Source organism: Hirundo rustica, chromosome 13 (assembly GCF_015227805.2).
Source record: "Hirundo rustica isolate bHirRus1 chromosome 13, bHirRus1.pri.v3, whole genome shotgun sequence".
In the NCBI taxonomy this organism is placed as follows: domain Eukaryota; kingdom Metazoa; phylum Chordata; class Aves; order Passeriformes; family Hirundinidae; genus Hirundo; species Hirundo rustica.
Window position 1 is genome coordinate 10,314,916 of NC_053462.1, and position 22,385 is coordinate 10,337,300.

General features: G+C 40.0%; 1 protein-coding gene across 2 annotated transcripts; it reads right to left on the reverse strand.

Annotated features, from left to right (window-relative positions):
• Positions 1-485: 485 nt before the first annotated feature.
• Positions 486-21,679, reverse strand: USP8 (ubiquitin specific peptidase 8). Of its 2 annotated transcripts, XM_040077090.2 has the most exons (20): positions 21,522-21,679; positions 16,921-17,087; positions 16,125-16,269; positions 15,561-15,646; positions 12,915-13,059; positions 12,250-12,307; positions 11,377-11,521; positions 10,950-11,112; positions 9,604-9,748; positions 9,229-9,422; positions 7,499-8,104; positions 6,207-6,296; positions 5,519-5,599; positions 4,873-5,135; positions 4,083-4,295; positions 3,423-3,633; positions 2,870-3,106; positions 2,221-2,363; positions 1,734-1,866; positions 486-1,529 (listed from the first exon to the last, which is right to left on the reverse strand). In XM_040077090.2, exons 2-20 carry the CDS (start codon positions 17,022-17,024, stop codon positions 1,344-1,346), a joined length of 3,348 nt encoding a protein of 1,115 aa, XP_039933024.1. In that variant the 5' UTR covers positions 17,025-17,087; positions 21,522-21,679; the 3' UTR covers positions 486-1,343. The 2 variants fall into 2 exon arrangements, with proteins under 2 accessions (XP_039933024.1, XP_039933025.1); XM_040077091.1 differs by lacking the exon at positions 6,207-6,296 and having other exon boundaries at positions 21,522-21,677.
• Positions 21,680-22,385: the final 706 nt, after the last annotated feature.

The window sequence follows — 22,385 nt, forward strand, 5'->3', positions numbered from 1 at the left end:
TTGCAACCCTCAACAGAACAACGATGCTGAGCACACAGATGCACTTGCCTAGAAATTCTTTTTTTTCTGCTGGTAAAGGGGGGTTGTCCAAAGCTGCCTTTCAGGAACTAACAGAAGGATACCAAAGTGAAAGCACACAACCAGACCAGACTGTGTGCTACAGAAGAGAGGATGGAGTGACCATTAATATATAAGAAAGAAAAAGACATTGTTCTACTGATGCTAGTTTTGTTCCTCCAGCACTTCTAACGTGTTTGCAGCTTGTAAGCTTCTGGAAGACAATCAACATTGGTCTTAATTCCATCAGCAAGACAGACACAGACAGGTAAAAGCTCAGAATGCAGGACTTGAACACCAACCTAATCAGAAACGGAAAACTAACTCCAATCCAGAGCAGGAATGTACATAAGATGCAACCAAAAGAAGTTCTTAAACTAATCAGCTCTATGCAAAACAATATGTTTTTTTATCTGGAGAACGTTTAAACTGTGTGACTATGACTCAGACTGTTATTATGTACAATCTTGATCATTAACATAACAAGCTGAGAATGAAAACCCAAACCCAAACATACATTTAACAGGATATATTTTTAAATAATTTCTTCATTAAGGTTTTTAATGCATGTGTACATGAAAATTTATATTAAAAAATTAAAAAGGAAACTCTTGTTTGTTTAGAATAATTCTGAAGTGCACAAATATTGACAAAAGCTAACAGAAAAAATAATACAGCTCTACTTTTTTATTAAGTAGTGTTGCAAATACTTAGAGCTGGCAAATAAATGCAATCCTCTGAGTTTTAGAGATTCTCACAAAAAGGACAACGTTTTATTATATACATAGTTCTGATGTGCAAGTATGCAATCAATATGTACACTTACATTCCTAACTGTTTACATCGTTCTAGAGTATTCACAGTAGAATCAAGCTTAAGGTTAGAAATGTGAAAAGGCCATTAACAGTGAAAGAAAAAAAAAAATAAACCAAGATATGCCTTGGGATTTTAAGACATTTTAAACTACTTGTTAATAGATTTCAGATGACTAGGCTAGTATTTAATTTTGGAGCAGACTAAAAATATAGTTGTTTTTTAAATAAACAATAATGCAAGTGTGCTTGCAAACGGTTTCACAGATGGCAGAATGACCACAAGCGTTGCCCATCAGTCTCTGATTGTTAAGCACTGCTCCAGGCCTGAGCGAGCCCTGCTGGCAGTCCCCCTGCTGCAGCCCTCCCTCTCCTCCAGTGACTCTGTCTGCTGTAGTTTTGCATATTTATATGCATTCCCAGGCCTACTTTGCTCTTGAAGAAAGAAAACCAGTTTCCTTAACCCACATTCCTTTACGTGGCCATATCTACTGCTCGCTGTTCATAAGAAGTATAGAAGAGAATGTAAGCAGCCGAGGACTTCACCGAGGACGCTGAGATCTCAGACACTTCGTGGTCATCAAACTTAAACCAGCGCTGCTTTGAAGCATTTTTGCAGTAGGCTGTGTAGTGCCCGCCGTCCAGCCCACCGTAATGGTTCTGTGAACGTAAGGCAAGGATTGGTGAATTCTTCCCTGGTTAGGAAAATAATCTAGAACATGAAATTCTTACTAATCCTTCTTTTTAGAAGGTAACTTAGTCTGCAACTACAATGCAGCTTGGGAACCTGGCTGAATCACACAGGCCACCCCGAGTCCTGGCGTAAAGTGCAGCTGGATTTTGAAATGTGACATGGTTACTCACCGATACTGAGAACAGATTGTATCTCTTCAAGGAAGTCTTTGGACCAATAACATACTGTGAGAGGTCAAGAGTTTCCAGTGGAAAATCTACTGAAGTTTGAAGCTTTTGTTTCCATCTTCCATCATAGGAAAATCTAGAGAATTAAAAAGCATCATGTAAAGTTACAGGTTGTTCACAAGCTATTCAAGTGTATTAAGAACGTTTGTTTTACCCAGGATGTGATCTCCACTAAAGCCCCCAGTTCTGTTAATGCTTGCCCATGTGTTTCTTAGCACAAATAACAAGAGGCCACTTGTAAAAGTGCCTTAGAAATTACAGCCTTATAAAAGAAGCATCAGATGAAAAAATTCTTGCAACATTACATCTGGTAATGTATCTGTGACCTCGTCTAAGTAAAAATGCTCAGCTACTGCCCTGGAAGAATCCAGTTCAATCAAAGCCTGGTCATTTAATCCTAACTAATATTCACCCATCACCATTTCCTTACCGTTTCAAATGCACAAGAAGAACAGGTGGTAATTTCCAAATTTCTATTTTTTTTGAAGAATCCCTTCGAGTTTTGCAATGGCTACAGTAAAATCTGTTGTTATCAGTGAGCTTTTCTTCTTTGGAGAACAATCTAAGGCATTCCTAAACCAAAGTACAAACAGAGATTGTGAATGGCCGGCGTTTATGGAAGTGTAACAAGAATGTTTGTTTCCCATTTGGTTGATAACCCGCATCAGTTATCTGCATCCTACATTTCACTGAGGAATAGTGACTTAAATCTATGTGTGGAAGCAAATTTTACTGCAGATATTAATTAGCATCCTGCAAAATATAGACAATATTTTGTTTAAAACCACAGAATATTTACATTGTGATCTACTAAAGTAAGTAATATACATGCTGCTATTGTAGCTTCAGTATTTCCATCCTGCTTCTAATTTAAAACTTTTAAGGGATGACCTATTTCTTTGAACTTTAGAAGAATTAAAAATAATGCAGATTCAGATCCGTTCATGTTTCAGATCAGTGCAAATGAAGCAGAACGCTGACCAACCACTCCAAGCAGAGGATGAGCAGAAGCAGCATGATAATGAAGTGCCAGAGGAACATCTGCACCCCAGGAGCTGTTCCTCTCCCGCTCCCCATACCTGCAGAGTGCATTTGCTGGAGGATGCCAGTGGTAACGACAGATACATGAAAGCCTCGAAGGTTCTGGACCTCTTGTGACACGTCAGACACTGCACAGTGGATTTGAACTGCCCTTGGAAGAGTGCCACAATAATGGACTCGTTGAGCTGTTTGTGTTTGTGCCAGGCTATTTCTGCTGCACTTGAGTCATCAAGGTGATCGTTGTTTTCTTCCTTGTATCTTTTCCTGTTGTCAGCCTGCATAGCAGAAGTTTAAATACCACAGCAATACATTAACATATATATAAGAAGTCTCATCTATGAGGCAAGCATGTGATCAAATATTCACAAGAATATTTAAACATGTCAATGTAACCACCCAGTTCTTGTCTAGTGAGGTTGCTTCTTCTCTACTGCCTTCTACCGTTTCACACTGAATTCCTACTTTAATTCTGAATGCTCATATTTCTTTCTATACAAGGTCTTTGGAATAATCTTATGGAATAAGAAGGTCTTTTAAAAATTTATTTCTCTTGATCATCTGACAGATACACAATTTAAGTGTATTGCTTACTTTGTTTAGGTCTTCATGCAAGCCATCCATTAGAAAGAGAAGCAATTCTTGGGAGTCCTGTTGGCTATATCCTGCAAATTGATCATTAATCTTCCCAATTGTAATTTTGAAGTCTTTTGGACTGATATATTTATACTGTCCTGCCCATAAAGCTTTCATTATTACACCAAACTCTTCAGCCACTTCACCTTTATGCCCCAGGAAATTTGACCTATAAAATAAGAGACAAAAAAAAAATCTGAGCTATTTAAATAATTTGTTTTAATAGTACTGTTTTTAATTCAAGACATGATCCCAAATTTAAAATAATTTCTTTAAACCAAGGAAAACTGGGTGTTAGACTAAGTTAAATTTTCTTCTATGTCAGCACTGTAATTTGGTTCCATATTCCAGATGGAAGGTACAGCTGTTTTCAGCATGTTTTGTGAACTATTTAAATATTCAGTTTAGTTTTAAGAGACCCTAGAACACATGCATTTTATGAACGTGGTGACCACAATTTAATTATCACTGTCCAGTAAAACCTATTTAGTGACATACATGTATTTTGAAAATGTCCAGGTGCCCAAAGGTTACCATTTGTCTCCTACTTAGAAAAACAAACAGCCCCACTAAGTGATCTTGAATTAACAAGTATAAAGGCAGATGAGAGACTGTTACCTGTTAATATCAGCTTGATACAAGTTTCTGTTGAAATACTCAGCCAGGTGAGGTGCATTGCACAGACACTGTAATATGGAATTCATGTAGCAGGTGTTCCCTAGGTTACGAAGTCCTGTCAGAGCTGGTCCCGATCCCCCAAACACAGGATTAAGATTCCGAATCTGCGATGCAGAGAGCCTGGAAATTTCTGCTTTAGTGTAACAGGCAGGTCTACAAGCAAGAAATTATTTTTTATGAGTCTCAGACTTGACAAAGTTGTGCACATAAATCAACAGACACCCCACCTCCCCGAACCATCCTCACATCAAATGCCATCATTTAGGGTATTCAAAACCAGCCAATGCAAGAGTGAGAAATCCATATACACTGGCCTATAACAAGGCTGAGTTTTAGGTACTATCAGTTGTGAGATTTATGGTTTTTTTTTTCTTTATGTCTTTAATTCACAGATGAAGAATTAGCTGTTTAACACAGTTTAAAATCTGAAAACTTGCATTTCACAAACTGTCAGAAGACAATCTATACAAATAACTTAAAAAGCAACTGTCATCCAATTAATAGACTGTGACCTCTGAAATTCCTGCTAATACGTAACTTTTATATTGATTTCTCAAAGATAACCGCTCCATGCACCGAACTTTTAGCAATGAAATTTCAGTCTATTACTCTTGCATCCTTTCAAACCCACTTAGAAAACAGTAATGAATTTCAGTTGGTTAAACACAAAGGAAGTCCTTTGTGCTGTCACACTGCCCCAGTTGCGATCTAACTTATCAAACAAACATACTTATTGTCACGATTGACTGCAGGAGTTACAGGAATTCTTTTCTTGTCTTCCTCCTGAATGGCTTGGGTTATATCTGGGGATGAGTAGGAGCGCTTCAGCTTGGAGTGTTCTCTCTCCCGTTCAACAGTCACCTTTGGCTTGGCTTTCCGAGTGGGAGGGGTTGATGGAGGAGTGGCTGGAGGAGCCATTTCTGGTGGGTACATCTGGACAGTATTTGTTGGCGAGTGATAGTAACGGTAGGTTCCAGTGATGTCATCAAGGAACTTGGGGAAAAAAATCCCAAATAGTTTCAAACGCAAGTGAAAATCCATCATTAACTTACCTATTAGTAAATTACTATAAGAACAACATGAGCTTTTCAGTTATTGGGATATTAAGTTGTGATTGGCCTCAACATTCGATGGATTAAATTTAGTAGAAGGGAGCACTTTCACTGAAATGCCTATTAAACAGCAAACACCAGGAACAGCAGATGAACTGTCCTAGTTTCATTACAAATAATATTAAAATTCAGAAAGTAACTGTGTGGAAGTTAAAGGGGACTAAAAAATAATGAAACAAGATCTAACTTAGAAATAAGACATAACTGAAACACAGGACAAAACGACACAAGACAGTTTGATTTTCATATCAGAGGAGGAGTTACCTTTACCCAACCTGCAGGCAGCCCTGGGACTATCCTTCCCATTTCCTCACTCCGTGCTCTCATTAATGGCTCCCGCTGGGACTAATAAACAAAGAGAAAAGTATGGACAGTTACCTATGCAGAGCAACAAGCTGCCTGTGACTTCTCTATGGAGTTAAGTGATTCAGTGCAAACAGTACAATGCATCCTTGATTATAGCTAGAAATACAATGTACTGTAATGGTAATTTAGTATTTTCAATTGCTCAATCTCAACAAAACCCATTTGTTGACACATTTCAAAAAGACAAAAAACAAACCAACCATTCAGTCTCATGAAAGTTTCAAAACTAATTTTTTTTTCCCTGAAGAATCAGGAAACAGTAGGAGTATGTGCTTCTGTTAAACACTTAAGGCTGAGCTTTTTCCCTCTTAAAGCAGCACTTGAAGGTGTATGCATGAGATGACGAATGCGTGGAGAATGCTTGTTAATGCCACCAGCAATACATCGACTTCCAATGAAAGCTTCAAGTATTTTTTCATACAAGTATGACAAATGAAAAAAAGCAACTGAACACTGTGAACATGGCATAGTATTTTCTTAAGATGATGGCTTTAAAAACTGAAATGAGGTGGAATTTAACATAACATAATAATCATAAAGTATCTGTGCTTGGTTATTTGGCTACATACAATACATTAGTATTTACTTTAAGTCTTTCAGTATCTTGTTCAGAATCCTCTCTAAGGGGTCCTGGCTTTTGAGCTCCACTGTCTGGTTGTCCTTTAACCCCCGTTTGCTGCAAAAAATTTTGAGAGAAGGCTTCAATTTTCACGTGGCATGTCAGTAAAGAATGCTGATTATACAGAGTTATAATTTCATTTTTGGTTGTTAAATGCATGTACCACAACAGAGTGGTTAAAGCAGGTAATTTTTATTCTTCCTATATGCTATAGGCAATTCACTGGAATAGTTTTTGAAACTGAATGTTGTATTACAGTTTGTTCTGTAGTTTTAACAGCTCAGAAATAAAGTGCAGAAGTTCCACCTACACTACTTTCCATCCTAAAAGTTGTGGGCTTTACAATTTATTGTTAAGTTTCAGGTTTTTTTCCCTTTCACTCCTCACTGGTCAAGCCTCTCCATGGAAAGGGCAAACTATGAAGCCAACATGAACTTGGTTGATCATAGGTCATCATTTTGGGATTATGTGAAGTTGCTCTGTCAAAAGCTCATGAATTACTGTGCTAAATTTGCATAGGAAGATTTATTTTGGCTTTCTTGTGCATTTGGATTAAACAAGTATCAATATTTGATCAAATCACAACTTCATTTGGAAAGCAGAAAAAAAATATCCTAATGCACGTTCTTGAGAAGTGTTTTTAAAGACATCTGTTCCATTGTTAGCTTTGCAAGTGGCGCCTGTTTAAGATCAGATTCATTGAGAAATTTTGCAATTTTTTTCAAGAATGAGGAAAGAAAGAACTGTGACACTCTTCCCTTCCCCTCAGGATTTGGAACTGGACCATTTTCAGCAAAAATCCTAGATGAGGGCGTTGCTTTGCTTCCTGTGCCAAGCAATGAAATCCTGTTCTGTCAGTGCTTCTACAGCTGGGGGCACTAAAGGGTTCCTTATGCCACCCTAACATCACATAACAGCACCAAGCTGGTACAAGAGAGAAAACACCGGCAGGCTTCTATTTTTGAAACAGAAGGTTGCAGTCTATGAACCATCATCCCTTCTAGCTCCACTGAGTGGGAAGTTTTATTATCCTGTGGGGATTTCATGCTGCCCACCTAGAAAGAAACAAGCTTGTCTTGAAAAAAAAAGCCAATCTATTTGTGTCTTGGTTTTAACTCTCTCCTCTACTTTTATGTAAGAAGTGGTCTAAATACGCATCCATTTATGTATTTTAAATTGCTAGATTAAAACTAGACTATTCCGAATTACCTAAGTGCATAACTACTTCACATTTGATGATGATTTTCTTTTTCACGAACCTTGCCTGGAACAGTCACAAAGGTCTGAGATGCATCACCCAGTGCCCGTTTCTGTGTTTCTGGTGTCCGAGTTCCCTTTTCTCTTTCTTCCATGGATATTTTGTCAATCTCAATCCTTTTTGCACCAGTGTTTTCTGGTTCAGTTTTATTTTGCTTTTTTGCTTCTACTGCTTCTCTGTGTGCTCTTTCTTGTTCCTTTCCCTCCTGTTCTCCTTTTATTTGCTCATCCCTCTCCTTCTGCTCTCTGTCCTCTTTTGATTGCTGCAGCTTTTCTTTGTGTTCCTTTTCCTTCTGTTCTTCTTTTGCCTTTTGTTCTTGTTCTTTTCGTTCTTGTTCTTCTCTTTTGAGCCTCTCTTTCTGTTCCTGTTGTTGCCTCTCCCGCAGTTCCTTTTCCCGCCTGTTTTTCTCTAACAGAGCAGCAGTTTCTGCATGGACCCGACTTTTTTCTTCTTCTGTCAGCGTGTTCCTTGCATCACGCACGGGCTTTGTGGAGCGGTCTGGAACTATTCTTCCATTCTCACCAGACTGGCTGTCACTGACTGCACTTGGTGGTTTTGCTCTGTTATCATCAAGCATTTTTAGTGAAGGCTTTTTAGAACGATCCACCTGTAACACAGGTGAAGAACAGAGTGTAGAACAATTCACGACAGCTATTACTGCTCTCTTTGCTAAGCTCTTCCTAAATAAGATTTATAAGAGACTAAAGATGATAAAAAGTTGACTTCTACCAGAGAGAGTGATCTTTCAATTTTGTTAAATCTGCTCATTTGAATTGCTTGTTAGTAAAATTAGGTATTCATGCCAGGTGTGAAGTAATAAACAAGCCCTAAACAACCATAAGGACAGCATTATGCACTGATTACCACAACCCTCTATTTTTGAGCTTTCAAAGGTGAACATTTTAGGGTAATCAGGCAGCCTAATTTGGGCTCGGCTCTCTCAATCATGTGACAAAGCACATGCTTAAGGCAGATCTGCTTGGTGGGAAGGAGTATTTAAGAATGGCTTATGGTCAGATGTAGGCTAGTAGGTTGTTTTTAGTGCTGGAGTGAATGTTCTGAAGAAATAAAAGCCCATCTGGTTCAGAGACAAACAGAAATAAGGTCTTTCGATTTTACAGTTCAGGGTCTCTTGACTGAAATCTGTGTCAAAGGCTGTATCTAGAAGGCTGCAAGTGAAGAGCCTTTAGCCTTGTCTCCTGAGGAAAGTATTATTTTAGTGTAAGAACTCTACAAAGCTGTTTTACAAAGTTTTATTCACATGAGAGGAAGAACAAATTCCTATCCTTTCACTACTGGGCCAAGAGTGAAAGAACACCTAAATGTTGAATTATTTGAAGAAAGAGACAGTGGCTGGAAATCAGACCTGTGGAATAGCCAAGGTAAGCCACGGCTTAACTGTCCTCTCTGTATTTCATCCTATGTGCTTTAAGTAGCAAGGTTACTTACAAACTTTCTGAATTAGTGATCAATTGCTGACCTTGAATTTCTCACATGCTCTTGTAAAAACATTTATGAAAACTTCTGCTATTCTGCTAAGTGTATTTAGTGTCATAGAATTCTGTAGATCAGTTACCACAGCTTCACAGACCACCAAGAGTGTGAGTGTGTACAAGGCTTAAACAAATGTATTGAGAGTGTTTGCCTGTGGATTTAGAGTTCTGGGTGTGGTGGGTCTCTAACAGATTAACCATATACTAACTGAAAAAAGGAACAGGTCCAAAAGATTACCTCAGGGATACTTCTTGTAACTGACACTGGATTAACTGCAAAGGAACTGTCGGATTTTGGAACAGCAGCATCCGGTATGTTTGGTCTGCTAAGTGATTTTAGTCTCTCTTCCAAATTATCTCCCATTTCTTCATTTTCAGCAACAACAGGTGGCACAGGAGCTGGCTCTTCCAGAGAGGGATATGTAAAATCCACTGCAGGAGATGGAACCATAAGAGAACTCCCAAAACAAAACTACAAAAGCAAAATAAACCCCCCATTCCAACCCAAAATTTAGTTTTTAGCCAGAACAAAACTTTCCTAAAAACATGAATGCATGAAAGATTAATCCAGTTAACTACAAGTGCTTGGTGGGGTGTCATCCTTTATACTTACAAGAAACAGTCACTGCCTCAGTCCTGCCATGCTGGGGTGGAGTTACTCTAGCATTTGTTGTATACTGGGGAAAACAAAGGAGCCAGTTTTCATAACCTCCCTCTAGAATTAGAGGTTCATTCTGCAGGATGGTTTTGCTTTCCCACTGTATGGAAAAAAGTTTAAAGTTAATTGATTTAAAAATGGAAAGGAAAGTTTTACAGCTTAATAGTGTTGTTGAAATTTCTGTGCCTAGTTATTAAATTGAGAGATTGTTTCCGAGATTTTTAAACAAGAGTTAAAGAGGTCGCAAAACCAGGGATCTTCTCTGTGTTTGGAGAATGCCCAGCTCAGTTGGGTTCCTGGCTCTGCCTACAACAGGGTGTGAATATTTCCAGTACAGAAAGAACCACTTACTGCTACTTCCCATAACAATCCTCCATGCAGAAAAGTATTTTTATTACAACATTTGCTTCAGTTCCTTTTCTGCTATGTTTGCTGAGGGATTTGTGATTTAGAAAGCATAACATTAACTTTCTGAAACCCCTTGAGAGCTCAGGCTTCAGACTGCCCTCCTCCTGATGTCCTCAGTATCAGTACATGAACTAGATACAGAGGGTTTAGAGAATATTCTGTAAACCAGTAAAGAATTATCTCTGAACCCAGTCCTGAATATCAAGATAACAGAAGGATTTGCAGTCTTTCACAAGAGCCACCACTATAGAGAGAAGGGACAACACAGCCATAGCAGGAGTTTGACTCAAAAATGTTGGGCACCTGCTCACTGTGGAGTCTGTGAGCTTCCTGCACTGATGAAACTCAAATATAAATTAATGTTTACCTAAAAGTTATATTCAGTATGCAAAAAAGTTAACCATGCTCAAAATATCTCTGGAGCCTCCTTCATTGGAGCCCCTCCATTGTAGGAAGCACCTGGCTGACAGAACTGCACAGCAGCTGCCCTTCTCTGGCCAGCCTGAGCAGGCTGCCAGCCAGCTCCCAGGGATAAGAAATTACTGTTGCTAGGACAGGAGAGAGGATGACTGTTCCTAGGAAACAGTCCTGCTCCTAGGACTAGAAGTACTTTCCCAAATAACTGTCAGCAAAGTTGATGAGCTGCTTGTTGAGGAGGTGAGTTGAATCACTCTGCTGTTTACCTGTTTAGTAAGTGATACTGTCCTCTACTAGAGTACAGTGTGAGACTTCAAACTACCCTTCTGCTATCAAAACCAAAACAAGCAGGCTGTGAAAACTCAACCAACTGAAGTGTCCTTAAGGCCTCCATATACCTTGTAAATACAAGTACTTCAAGACCTTATTTACTAAGATGAACTAAATTAATGAATTAAAAGATGGAACTTGCCAACCTTAAAAAGTGCATCTTTCAGGCTCTGAAGAGTTGTTCCCAGCTTTAAGTCTTCAGCAGAACTAAACCAGTCTAGCAGAACAACATAATGGAACTGTCCTCTCCTCTTCCATGAATCTTTAGAATCCTCTGGGAGTCTAGTTTCAATCAGATAAGCAGTATCTCTGAAATGTATTAACATGCATTTAAAGATTCATGTACAAGTAACATTTTGTCCAACAATATATAATCCATACATGTTTGTTTATATGCTTGGATAAAATAAATATGCATTGTCTTGAAGTCAGTACATGCAAGAACAGAGCTGTGCAGATACATCTTATCCACTGGTACACAGCAGGGATTCTGACACTAGGTGTACAAGCTTTAAAAGCGTGTAATTTTTTAGAAAATTAAATATTTCACTCTCATTTAATACCATGTCTTACCCAGGGCGGATAGCTTCTTCTGGGACACTGATGGATTTTGGAATACAGGATTCCTGATAATCCTTCGATTTTCGAGCATCCATTATAAGCAATTCAGTATTTTTGTCTGACATCATTGCAAACAGTTTCTCAGGTGTGACTGCTCCTTGAAAGACAGAAGCAATTACATGTAAGAAGCTACATTATAAATGAAGATAGCTATGAATGGCTATGGTATCTGACTGGTGCAATCAAGACTGCGAACAGATGAAACAGAACTAGAAAGTCCCACAAAGTCATGGAGGTGAGACATTACAGCGTGGACCTTTTGCTCCCACTGCTGTAGTGATCAGCACCTCATCTGTTAGATTAGACAATGCTGAGTATTTCAGTGATAAACAAGTTCAACTTATTGTGGTCTCATTTAAATCAAGCTATATAGGCAATTGTTTGTGAACTACGTGCTGCAGATGTTCGTCTTAAGAACTCTAGAGAATGTTTTCAAATACTCATTACAAGAACAAAAACCAGAAGGTTATGAGGGGAAAGGAAAAATTTTGTGTGTAACTGAGAAAGCTGTCATATTTCAGCCCTACCTGTCAGCTGTAGAGCTGTTTTTCTTTCTAACCTGAGCGGTTCAGGACTAGTTCAACTTTAATTACTGAATAGTTGAAAAACTAACTACAGCTTTCTTAATTTATGAGAAGTAATGAAGGCTTTAATAGAGAGCATAATTAATTACTAATTTGTTACAACTGAAATGCAGGATACTGGAATTTCATCAAAGTATTTTAACTGTGAAATAACTCCTGAGAAGAACTACAGCTGTGAGGTGATTACTGCACAGTCATACAGAAACCTTTTTCACATGTGTGTGAGCGTAGCATCTCTTACCACTCAGGCTCTCAGGCTGACCCTTTCCTTCCAGTGAATGCTTTGTCTCACCGTTAATCTGTATGGTAAGGGGAAAAAAAGTTTAGTATGTAATACTCAGAACTAAGGTGGCCAACAGACATTGACTCCCACAGAGCAGGTCAGATAGTTAAGCCACGGGAAGAAACACAGCACAAGGGAGCTGCTTCTGAAGACGCGCTGACAAATGTACTCAAAAGATACTAAGGCTGCTGTCCTGCCTGGACAGAAAACAGTTAAAAAGGTAACACAACCTAGGACATCTACCAGATGAAATTATTCAAGTATTTGTTGAGAAACAAGTGTTTCCACACTACTGCTAAAGAGTCGACCTTCCCCTAAAAACACATTATCCTTAACATTAGTTTGTCACCGTAACCTTGGGTTTCTTGCATGTGATTCTTGCACTAATTCTAGCATAAAATTTGATTTCACCATAAAGCTCAGTCTATCTTATACAAGACTTGGAGGTTGCTAGGACTTCATGTACTCCAAAGAAATGTCAAAGAAGGGCTAGGTAGGGTGTAAATTAATTCAAAAAAACCCCACCTTGGTTCGGAACTGGAAATAGCTACTAGTAGAGACCAAATTCTAGATTGAAACTATACATTCAGACAGAATTAGAGTTTGTAAACATCTTCACTTACCCTTTGGCTTTTTCCTTTGGAATCCACAGCACTTTCTGAGGAGTTTTTGGCTGAGCTCTTTCCATCATCTTTTGGTTCTTGCTTTTTCTGCAGCTCTTGCCTGTCCCTCTCTTCAAGTTTTTTCCTAACTTCAGCTTCCTCGTACCTGTTGGGGGAAAAAAAGTGCCTTTCTCCAATACTGTGGTTTTGGCTAACCTTGGACTATTAATATCAAAATCACTAAGTCTTCAGGCAAGAATTTTAAAATAAGTATTTAGAGTTTTAAAAAGTTAAAGTATTGTTTGTTTTTGTATTCCAGCAAACTCCATTTTGCTTCCTAACTCCGTGGTCTTATTTCTCCCACTTTTGGGTTGGTTTTCTTACTGTTAAATCTTGGTTTGAGTCCTATTACATAGCCACTGATTGTAAAGCTATTTTTTTCTTTAAACTGGGGTCATGCTTTGCTATGGTATCTCTGAATGTTTTTCCTTTCCACAGAAAAGGGTAGGTACTAGTGACTTACAAGTAAACTCCAACATATTACAACAGTCATCCCAGGTATTTTATTTTGTTCTGCAATGGAGCCAGTGAGGAGTAAGTTAGCTCAGTTAATCTAAATTTGCTTTTTCTGAGAAGCTGGATCAGAACTACTCATACAAGTAATCACCTTCAGAATGCTTGTTTCAAACACTGGGCCTACATGGAAGCCAATGCAAGAACTGTGTTCACTCAGGAGTTTTGGGGGATGAGGTCTTGCACACAACTGTCCTTTTCATAAAGCCTCAGACTTGAAAATTACCCTCCCAGCTTTCACCACTGAAGGACAATCATGGTATTGTAAGCCAGTGATCTCCAAACTACAGTTTTTAGATCACCCACTGGAGGTTTGTATAGTCACATCATTGTTCAACAGTACTCACATTTAATACAGCTGAGAAGTTTAAGGGTTACTAGTATCATAAAGCAAAACAAAACAAAATGTTTGACCTAACAATTTGGATGACTGAAGAAGTAAACCACGAACACAGAACTGTGTTAGTAAGTGCTCATTTTAACCAGATGTTGCGTAATGAGGGTTAAAATAACGATGACAGTACAGCTGTATTTCAGTTCAGAAGTACCGTGTTAGTAACACAGATCATTCAATCAAATTCCACCTCCAAGTCTACTGCACTAATTGCCCACTAAGAGGAAGGAGGCAGCAAGTCTGTAATTTTAATTTTGAAAAAGGCTTCTTGATTTGGCACAGGCATTGTAAGTTAGAACTGGGCATTTTGTTCCCACTTCAAGTTAATGGCACTAAAGCATATTTCAGATTTTAGTTCAATTTGGTCAGTGTGAAATATTTACCCATCAATTTCCCATTTATGCTTCTGAAGCACACAGTAAGTCATTCATGTAGGCATTCTTGCCCCTGCGCAAGTTTCAGCAGCTCCACTTTTAGTTAACAATTAACATTCAAACTATTTGCTGGCCTACTGCCTGGGGAAGGAATTATACAAATAATTTGAAACTACTTCTGTAGTTACACAGGAGTCATGTTTCATTTCTGTTACCTTTAAATATTTACACATTTTGCCAGAGTAGTTAAAAATTACTGCATCAACTTTAAAACTCTGTTCCTTTCATAAAAAGACCTAAGTTATTTAAACAAGTCTCTACATTTTGAGTTTCTCTGATTCCATCAATGTTTACTCTTAGAGTGAATTTGTAGCTCTGTTGGATTGTAAGACTCACCTAAACAAAGGAAATCTAAAGACTGTTTCATGCACAGTGTCATGAGACATCTTTGAAGTCCCTCTGCACATACATGTAACTACACTCACAGTTCACCTAAAATAACTTTATAGATTTAGCACTTTGGAGGGCATAAAATATGCTTTCACAAGAATACTTGTGAGGAGGGGGGACGCTTGTTAAGGGAAATGTGCCCAGATGCAGAGAGAGTTAGAAGAGTGAGAAAGAGTCGCTAAGGATTCAAGAAGCAGAGAAGGCTGGAAGTAAGAACTGCTGCGCTAAATATCACCTAAAGATAGACCCTACCTTACAACTTCTTACTAAAACAATTTTGTGGCTTATGGCACAAAGATGTAACTTGACAGCTGTCAATCATGTACCCAAAAGCCCATTAGCATCTGCTCATTTACATACTGGCAGAACTGTGCATTGCACATACATGGCTGCAAGTGGCAGAGGAAGGGTGTGGCTAAAGAATCAAACCCTGGCGTTTCTTAGTATAAACTACATCCAGACTAGGGGGATTTTTAACCTATCTGATTATTAGAAACATTCATTAATATATTTGGGTTCAGATGACCTTATGATTAAAAGGTTGAGGAGGAAATAGCTCTTGATCATCTCTACTGTATATATGCTTCAGACCTTGTGGCTTCTTTTTATTAGTCAATAAACAAAACTAGGAGGCACTGTCAACAAACCAAAGCTACCAGGAATTAGCAGACAGTGTATAAAATGACAAGTTACTGGAGTGTGTGGCAGAGAAAATTATCTCTAGTAAAAGACTTCTGGGAATAAATTTAAGCTCTCAAGAGTTTCAGGTACCTATGGTTTACTCAAGTGCAATTGCTTGCTATGAAATAGCATGAAAACCTGCACGTGGCACTAGGTATAAGGAACAATGTCTTAGCCATCAATTATATTACGTACCTGAGTTTAAGGCTGTCTGACAGTATTTCAGCTTCATCAAGAGCTTTTTTTAAATTTGTAGGTCCCAGAATTGAATGAAAATAATCCTAAAATGACAAGCATCATAACACATAAAGTTTAACAATGCCTACTTCTATGCATGTCAAGTCTCACTAATGTGTGGAGAATTTATATTATAATGATATTAATGCCAACAAAAGAAACTTGTTTGAATCAAAATATTTTCCATTCAAACATGAGTTTGTAAGTAAAATTGTTTTATAGCTCTAATAAATAAAGGCTAGGCAAAGCAACTTCACCAAAAAAGTCTTACTGGTAAAAACTACATGAATACCTTTCAATGAAAAAATATTCACAGATCTGACAATTTATATAGTTCATACATTAAAAGAAAATTAAAAAAAAAATTAACACCAGACTGGTCAAAAAACAGGAAAGAAAGAATAGCACCATAAGTGAGACAGTTTACTTAACACTAGTGTGATCCTCTGTGCATTAGTGTAATTCTCTGTACTTCTCATACTTTGACCAATGCAGAAGAGATCATTCAGAAAGCTTTTATACCTGTTGCTGCTTAAAATCAGGTCTCTTTCTAATCAGGTTATAAACAGCCACATATTTCATATATAGGATATAAGCTTTTTCTTCATCTCCATCCAGTCTGCTTTCCTCTGCTGCCTTGAAAATCTTAAGGGCACTCTGCACATAACTGAAACCAAAGAAGAGGAGTAAAGCACATCATTGATGACTTGCCCCCAAACACCTTTTCATTACAAGATGCCATCTTAAGTGTTTACAGACTTCACTCACATATTAAGCATTTGATTTTGCCACCTTAATATAAAGCTTTCATTAAATCTGAATTGCAATCATGTTCCTCCAAGTAATGTTTATCTTTGCTAGTTTGTTTATCAGCCTTATTTAAATTCTTCCACAATTAAACACCGTAGTGAGATATGGAAAAAGGCTTCCCTTCTAAGAATAACTTTTTTCCTCAGAAAAACTAAGTCATAGTAAGACAAAATTAAATCATTGATTGTCTAAAGATGCTAGAGGCAAAGCCTTCAGACACTTGCTAAAGGTTTTATCATTTTTTACAGATTTGCATTTATGTAGCCTTTCCTCTAAATATGCAGAATTTCATGGGCATTGTGCTCTGTTCAAGTCATGTTTTGGCAGTATGCCAAGTAACTTTCTGAAGGCAGCAAGCATACCCAACGTGACAGCTGAGAGCCATACATAGGACTATTGAAAAATTTATACCTAGCAGAAATAATGAAGGAAATTTAGCTCCACAACAAATTTGTTCTGGAGCCACTAATATTTAAAGTATTAATTCAAAATCAATTATAATGTGTACCTTTTTGTACTGGTCTTTTCAGGTTTTACTTCTGTCTTCTTGTTGAGATCTTTCAATGAAGTAGAGAGGTACAGCTCCTTAGGTACAGACGCCACAGCAGGCATGTTAATATTGTTATTTATGTCCCTTCTAGGATGTTACAGCTTCTTAGAAGTATCTATCAATATCTGGAGGAGGAAAAAAGGGAACAGCCAAATTATACTCCAGTTACTTTTAGTACAGTAGTTATAGTTACCTGTGTAGGTTTATTACCTAATTTATCTCGCCTTATGTGAGCTAGCAAGCAGAGTGTCTGAGCAATTAACAGTATAAATTAATCCTCCCAAAGTGACAGAATTATTTGAAATCGCTTCAGGTAATTGATCAAGAATGTCTAGCAATTATGGTGCTAACAGAAAAAGAAAAAAAAATAATAAGAAATGCTGACTCATGAATGTTCAAAGTCATCATACCCAGCACATTTATTCCACTGAAATGCCAGCAAGCATATATCAAAAATTAGCTGATTCTTCCGCACTCTGCAAATACACAGTACCCCCTTTGAAAAATGATTTCTAATCCCTTGGTAAGAGATCAGCTGAGAACAGGAAGGCTGCTACCACTAAAACTGAATGGTAGCAGCCTTCCTGTCAACTGAAACGTGTTTTTCGGACATTCTGACAACTTCAACCCCTTGGTGCCTATGACTGTGTGTGCTTTAATTTGAAAGTGCTCCAGGCAGCCATGAAATAGTTAAGCAGAGTTTGGTCACAAGGAACTGTTAAATCACGTTATCTGAGACAGGGAAGTCCATGAAGTCTCCTGCAGACAGTGAGCTATTTTAGCCTTGGGGGTGGCAGGGGAGGAACTGAGCTCCCTCACAAGCACGATGTGAGCAATACTGAAGGAATTACGGGGGACTCATTACAAGAAAGACACTCAAATGATATCAGCAAGTAAGTTATTTCCTAGTAGAGAAAAGCCACATGGCTTTTGACAAGATGAAGGCAGAGAATTTCCCTTTCACTCTCAGTGTCATGATCAGTATGACAGGTGTGACCAAAGAAACTAGCCAGTGACCTCAGAGGGAAGTTTCACCTGACCAAACTGATCAGTAGCTGACTGCCACTGAATGAGGTAGTCCCAATTTCTGTCCCTCCTTCTCATGCTGGTCTGGTACTCCTCCAGCCTCTTATCGAGCCAATTCAGCCTGCTGAAGAAGCAGAAAGGCTGCACAGCTTGTCCAAGGGCAGCAGCTGGCGTGCGCAGTCAGGAATGAGAAGCTAAGGTGGGAATGGGATCCCATCCCAAGGCTCATAGCTGTTGTACTCCTTGCAGTGTTACTGCACAGAGTATTGCTAGGTTGACTATTATTGGCCTAGGAACTGGTTATCAAACAAAGACACTACATTAACACAAACCTTTGGTTTAAGGTCTGGTATGCCAAGGTCAGACTAAACAGTATCTAGCAAAATAACCTACTGCTTGAACATGGATGCTGTACTTGCTAGTTTCCAACTAGATATCAACTTTTTAAAACTAAAAAACTTGTTTAAAATCCCCTCTTAGGAGACTAATTTCCAGATAACTCTATAAAGTATATAATAAAGTGCTCAAGTACTATCTTTGACACATAAAATTAAAAATATACCCCATACCTCATTCATCTTAAAACATTATCTTTTTTATATGATGTGTCATACGTTCAATTGTAACTTTCAGGAAGATAATTCATTAGAACTGCATGCAGTAGAAACAAACACAGGCAACCCCTGCCCCAAAGAAGACCCTTCAAGTAAAAAAGCCTTTTAGCCTAAAACAAAAACCTACTTTCTTGCAACCTCATAAAGAGAGGCTTTACTCTTAAGATTTTAGTATTGCTCCTCTCATTCTACCTTCAGAGCATGTCTTTACCTGTTTTTTTTTTTCTCCATGGAACTGTAAATAGACTTTTCCTTTGAAGCTTTAAGTCCTTTCCAAATATATCTTCAATGTTTGCTCTGTTACGTAACCAGAATTTTCTTAATCTTAAGTGGCAGCATTTGGTTGTGTTCTGACAGAATATTGTAACTAAATACGCAGTCTGAAGAAGATATGCACATAGCATTAGAGTGCTGTATGCGTATGAGCAAAAAAGGCTCAGGATTATGTGGAAGATGAACCATTTAATGATGTCAGTAAATTCTCAAGTGTTGCTGACACACCTTGAAAAGGGCAGATCTTCTGGAACATCATCTATATAGATGCAGAACTAGTAAATAAAAGCCAGCTCTGAGCTTTGGCCTGAAAAAAAAATTACCTTTCCACATTTTCCTGTGGTCACTAAGTTATAACTTGCAAGTTCACTGCTGAACTTTTATTGTCTCATTAAAAGAAATTTCTATACTTTTTCTTTAAACCAGTGCTTCTAACCACAGTATCTGGTGAATGAGGTTATTACTCTTTGACCTCCCACAGCACCACAATTCATACAATATGCTGCAGTGAAATGAGTAAGAATGGATAAGGAATAACATTTTCTAAGTCATTCTTCTCTACAGAATCTTAATTTTGGATCAGCAGCTAACATTTTCAGGTTTATGCATCACAAATCCCCTAACTAAATTTTAGTTACTACAGACTGACAATTGTTGACTGCCAGTTGACTGCTCAGTCTCAGCTCGTAAGGACCCTTAAAAATTTCTTAAGCTTCTACTAAATTTTAAGATGTGCTTTACTTAAATTTTTCCTCATACACAAAAGAACGTGGTTTATTTCCTTCGTTTTTGAGCAAGCTTTGGGAAGACTATGATTTCAGAATCCAAAGCAGCTCCTTCATTGATAAATATTGCCATCTGATTTTGAACATAATTTCTTGCAGATTCCTAACTGGCCTAGTCTCAGTGGAGGAATGCAGCAAAATCCAGTTGCACAAATACAGTTTGGAACTAGTCATAAAAGAAAACTGGACCGTAAAACTATGAATACAAGGGACTGAAGAAACTGTAATAGTTAAACCTACTATTAGTCAACCCTATGAGGAAGAAGGAGCAACCTATTTCAGGCTTCTCAACTTTTTTCTTAAAAATTAATATCAAACCCAAAACCTGGGACCTTTTCTACCCCCAGCTGAAGTATTATCTCTGGCTCCTTCTTCATACCTATGAGTGCTAAAAACCAGGCCAATATCCCAAAAACATAAGTGAAGTCACGCTTGTATGTTTATGGACATTTGACATACTTAGAATGGATAGTTTTACCCTGACAGGGAAACATACCTGTTGGTAACAGGTTTTTCAACATCCAATTATCATACCAGTTTTACTAAGGATATGAGTAAGCTTTAAGTGGAATGACTACAGAAAGAACAATGCACAGAAGCAGTTACACCGCAAGCAGTGCACGCACTAACACATTGTGAAATACTGACACAAGTACTGCGCATCACCAATTCAGGTACGTAATAAAGCGTTGTTCACTTACTTATTTTTGTCTCTAACACTTGAAAAAATGAAAAATGGATTTATCATGAGCATTAATTTGCTCAGTTTTCTCAGAATTATGTTCTACTGTCTGCACTTAGTACACAAGAGTTGATTTCGTTAAGATTATCAGTGTGAGTCTAGAGACTGAGAATTTTACAATGATTGAACTACGCAATCAATCAGCATATTTAGTGCTGGGAGTCCTCTAGCTCTCTTCCAGGCTCTGCTATTGTTAATACTACAGGCCTTGGTCCTGTAACCTAATGTGCATAGGATGATCATAACCATTGGGGCTTTTCATGGCAAGCTCCTAACGCTCACAAGGAGTATCCAAACTCTCACCATTCTTTTGGCTGACACCAGTCCCCAGGGCAGTAACACATCACGGGTCTCTCTCCAGCCACGAACCTTGCTGAAACCTGCACCGGCCTCACTGCCAAGCCTCGCAATGACTCTCCCCACACAGTGAGAAAACCCTTTGTCAGCCTACCATCCAACAGTTTCACCGGTACCGAGGGGAAAGAAAGACACTACAAAGTTTCTTAAAAAGGAATACGCTGGGTTTTCTGCAGGAAGTTTGAAAGTTAAACTATCTAAATAAAACCACAAACAGTTCCATTTCTTATTTAGATAAATAAACATTTGCAAGGCGTAGGCGAACAGCAGAGGTGATAAGAAGCCGGGGAGGTGACAGAGAGGCAGAAAACTCCTTCAAGTTTCTAACCGGGTGGCCAATAGCGCAGCGGCGGCCCGGCCGGGCTGTGGCAATCTCCATGACACCGCAGCTCGCCGGCAGCATGAGTGCGGCACCCTGGGAAGCGCCGCTTCCCTGCCATCTTCCTCCGGCCGCTCCCGGGCTCGGCGGCGGCTCCCCCAGCCCCGCTCGCTCCTCACTATGCCCGGGCTAAGGCTGCGGGACTGTGGGCCGCCCAAGGTCACACCGCCGGCTCCCCGCCGGGCCGGGCCCGATCCTCCCCGCGCGGCCCAGACCGGCTCTCCTTGTCCACCGCAGCCCCTCCAGGGCCGCTCCCCCCGCACGGCGGGGCTGGGCCCCGGGATCCCTCCAAGGGCGCCCGCCCCTCCCGTCACTGCCGGAGTCCCCCTGGCCCGCAGGCCTCGCCCTCCGCCGGCCCAGAGCCGCCTCGGCCGCGCACTCACCGCCGCGGGGACTCGCTGCCTCCGCCCGCCGGCCCGGGGCAGGCCCATGTCCGAGCGCGGCTGCCGAGGAAACGCTACGCGGCCATGGCTGCTAGGGCGGAACTCGGTAGCGTCCCTTCTTCCCTCCCTCCTGCCGGGCCTCCGCTCCCCGCGGGGGCGGGGACTGTCACGGCCCTATCCGTGCCGCGGGGCGGGCCTGGCTGTGCCGCTGGCCTGCGGGCCCTGGGCGCGGCAGCGCTCGATCGGGTGGGGGACGCAGACCCGTACCCGACGTGGAGCTGCCTCGGAGCTGGCGTGGGTCTGGGGGCGGTGTGAGAGGAGGGAGACGCGGGCGACCTCGGCCCAACACCACCCGCCGGCCCTGGAGAGCGCTCCCAGGGAGCCCAACACCACCTGCCGTGCCCTGCCAGCCGCTTTGGGCTGCTGCCCCGCCGGGCCCGGCTCCTCGTCTCGGGACCGGAAGATTTGTTACAGTGGCCAAGCCACTAAGAGCGGGCTCTGGGGTCTGTCACATTCTGTAGGGCATCCCAGAGTTTGTATGGAGTGTTAAACTGGCTCACTGCACTGTGCAATCTGGTGTGGGAAGGCGAGACATCTCTCTGTGTAAAAATACCCTATTTTTAGTCTAGAGAAAACTGGATTGATAGGAGCCACTCCAAGTTTTCTGTTGATGTTGGTGTTTTCTGTGCACCTCGTTTTACTACAAGCACCGTACCTCAGGGATGGCAGGTATGTGTGGACGTGCTGGTACGGTCATGCTGGGAGAAGGGGAGAGGCTGGTTGTGTCATGAAGATCTTACACAAATGGAGGAGATGCTCTGTGCTGCCACAATCCTGGGCTGTCCCTTACCTGTGTTGGACCGT

Bases quoted from the DNA above. Each gene is read 5' to 3' on its own strand.
- USP8 (XM_040077090.2), bottom strand. From the start codon at position 17,024: ATGCCTGCTGTGGCGTCTGTACCTAAGGAGCTGTACCTCTCTACTTCA. The intron at 16,270-16,920 runs GTACACATTATA...CTTTGGTTTCAG, and splicing joins GAAAAGACCAGTACAAAAAG to TTATGTGCAGAGTGCCCTTA. The intron at 13,060-15,560 runs GTACGTAATATA...TTCCCCCAACAG, and splicing joins TCAGACAGCCTTAAACTCAG to GTACGAGGAAGCTGAAGTTA.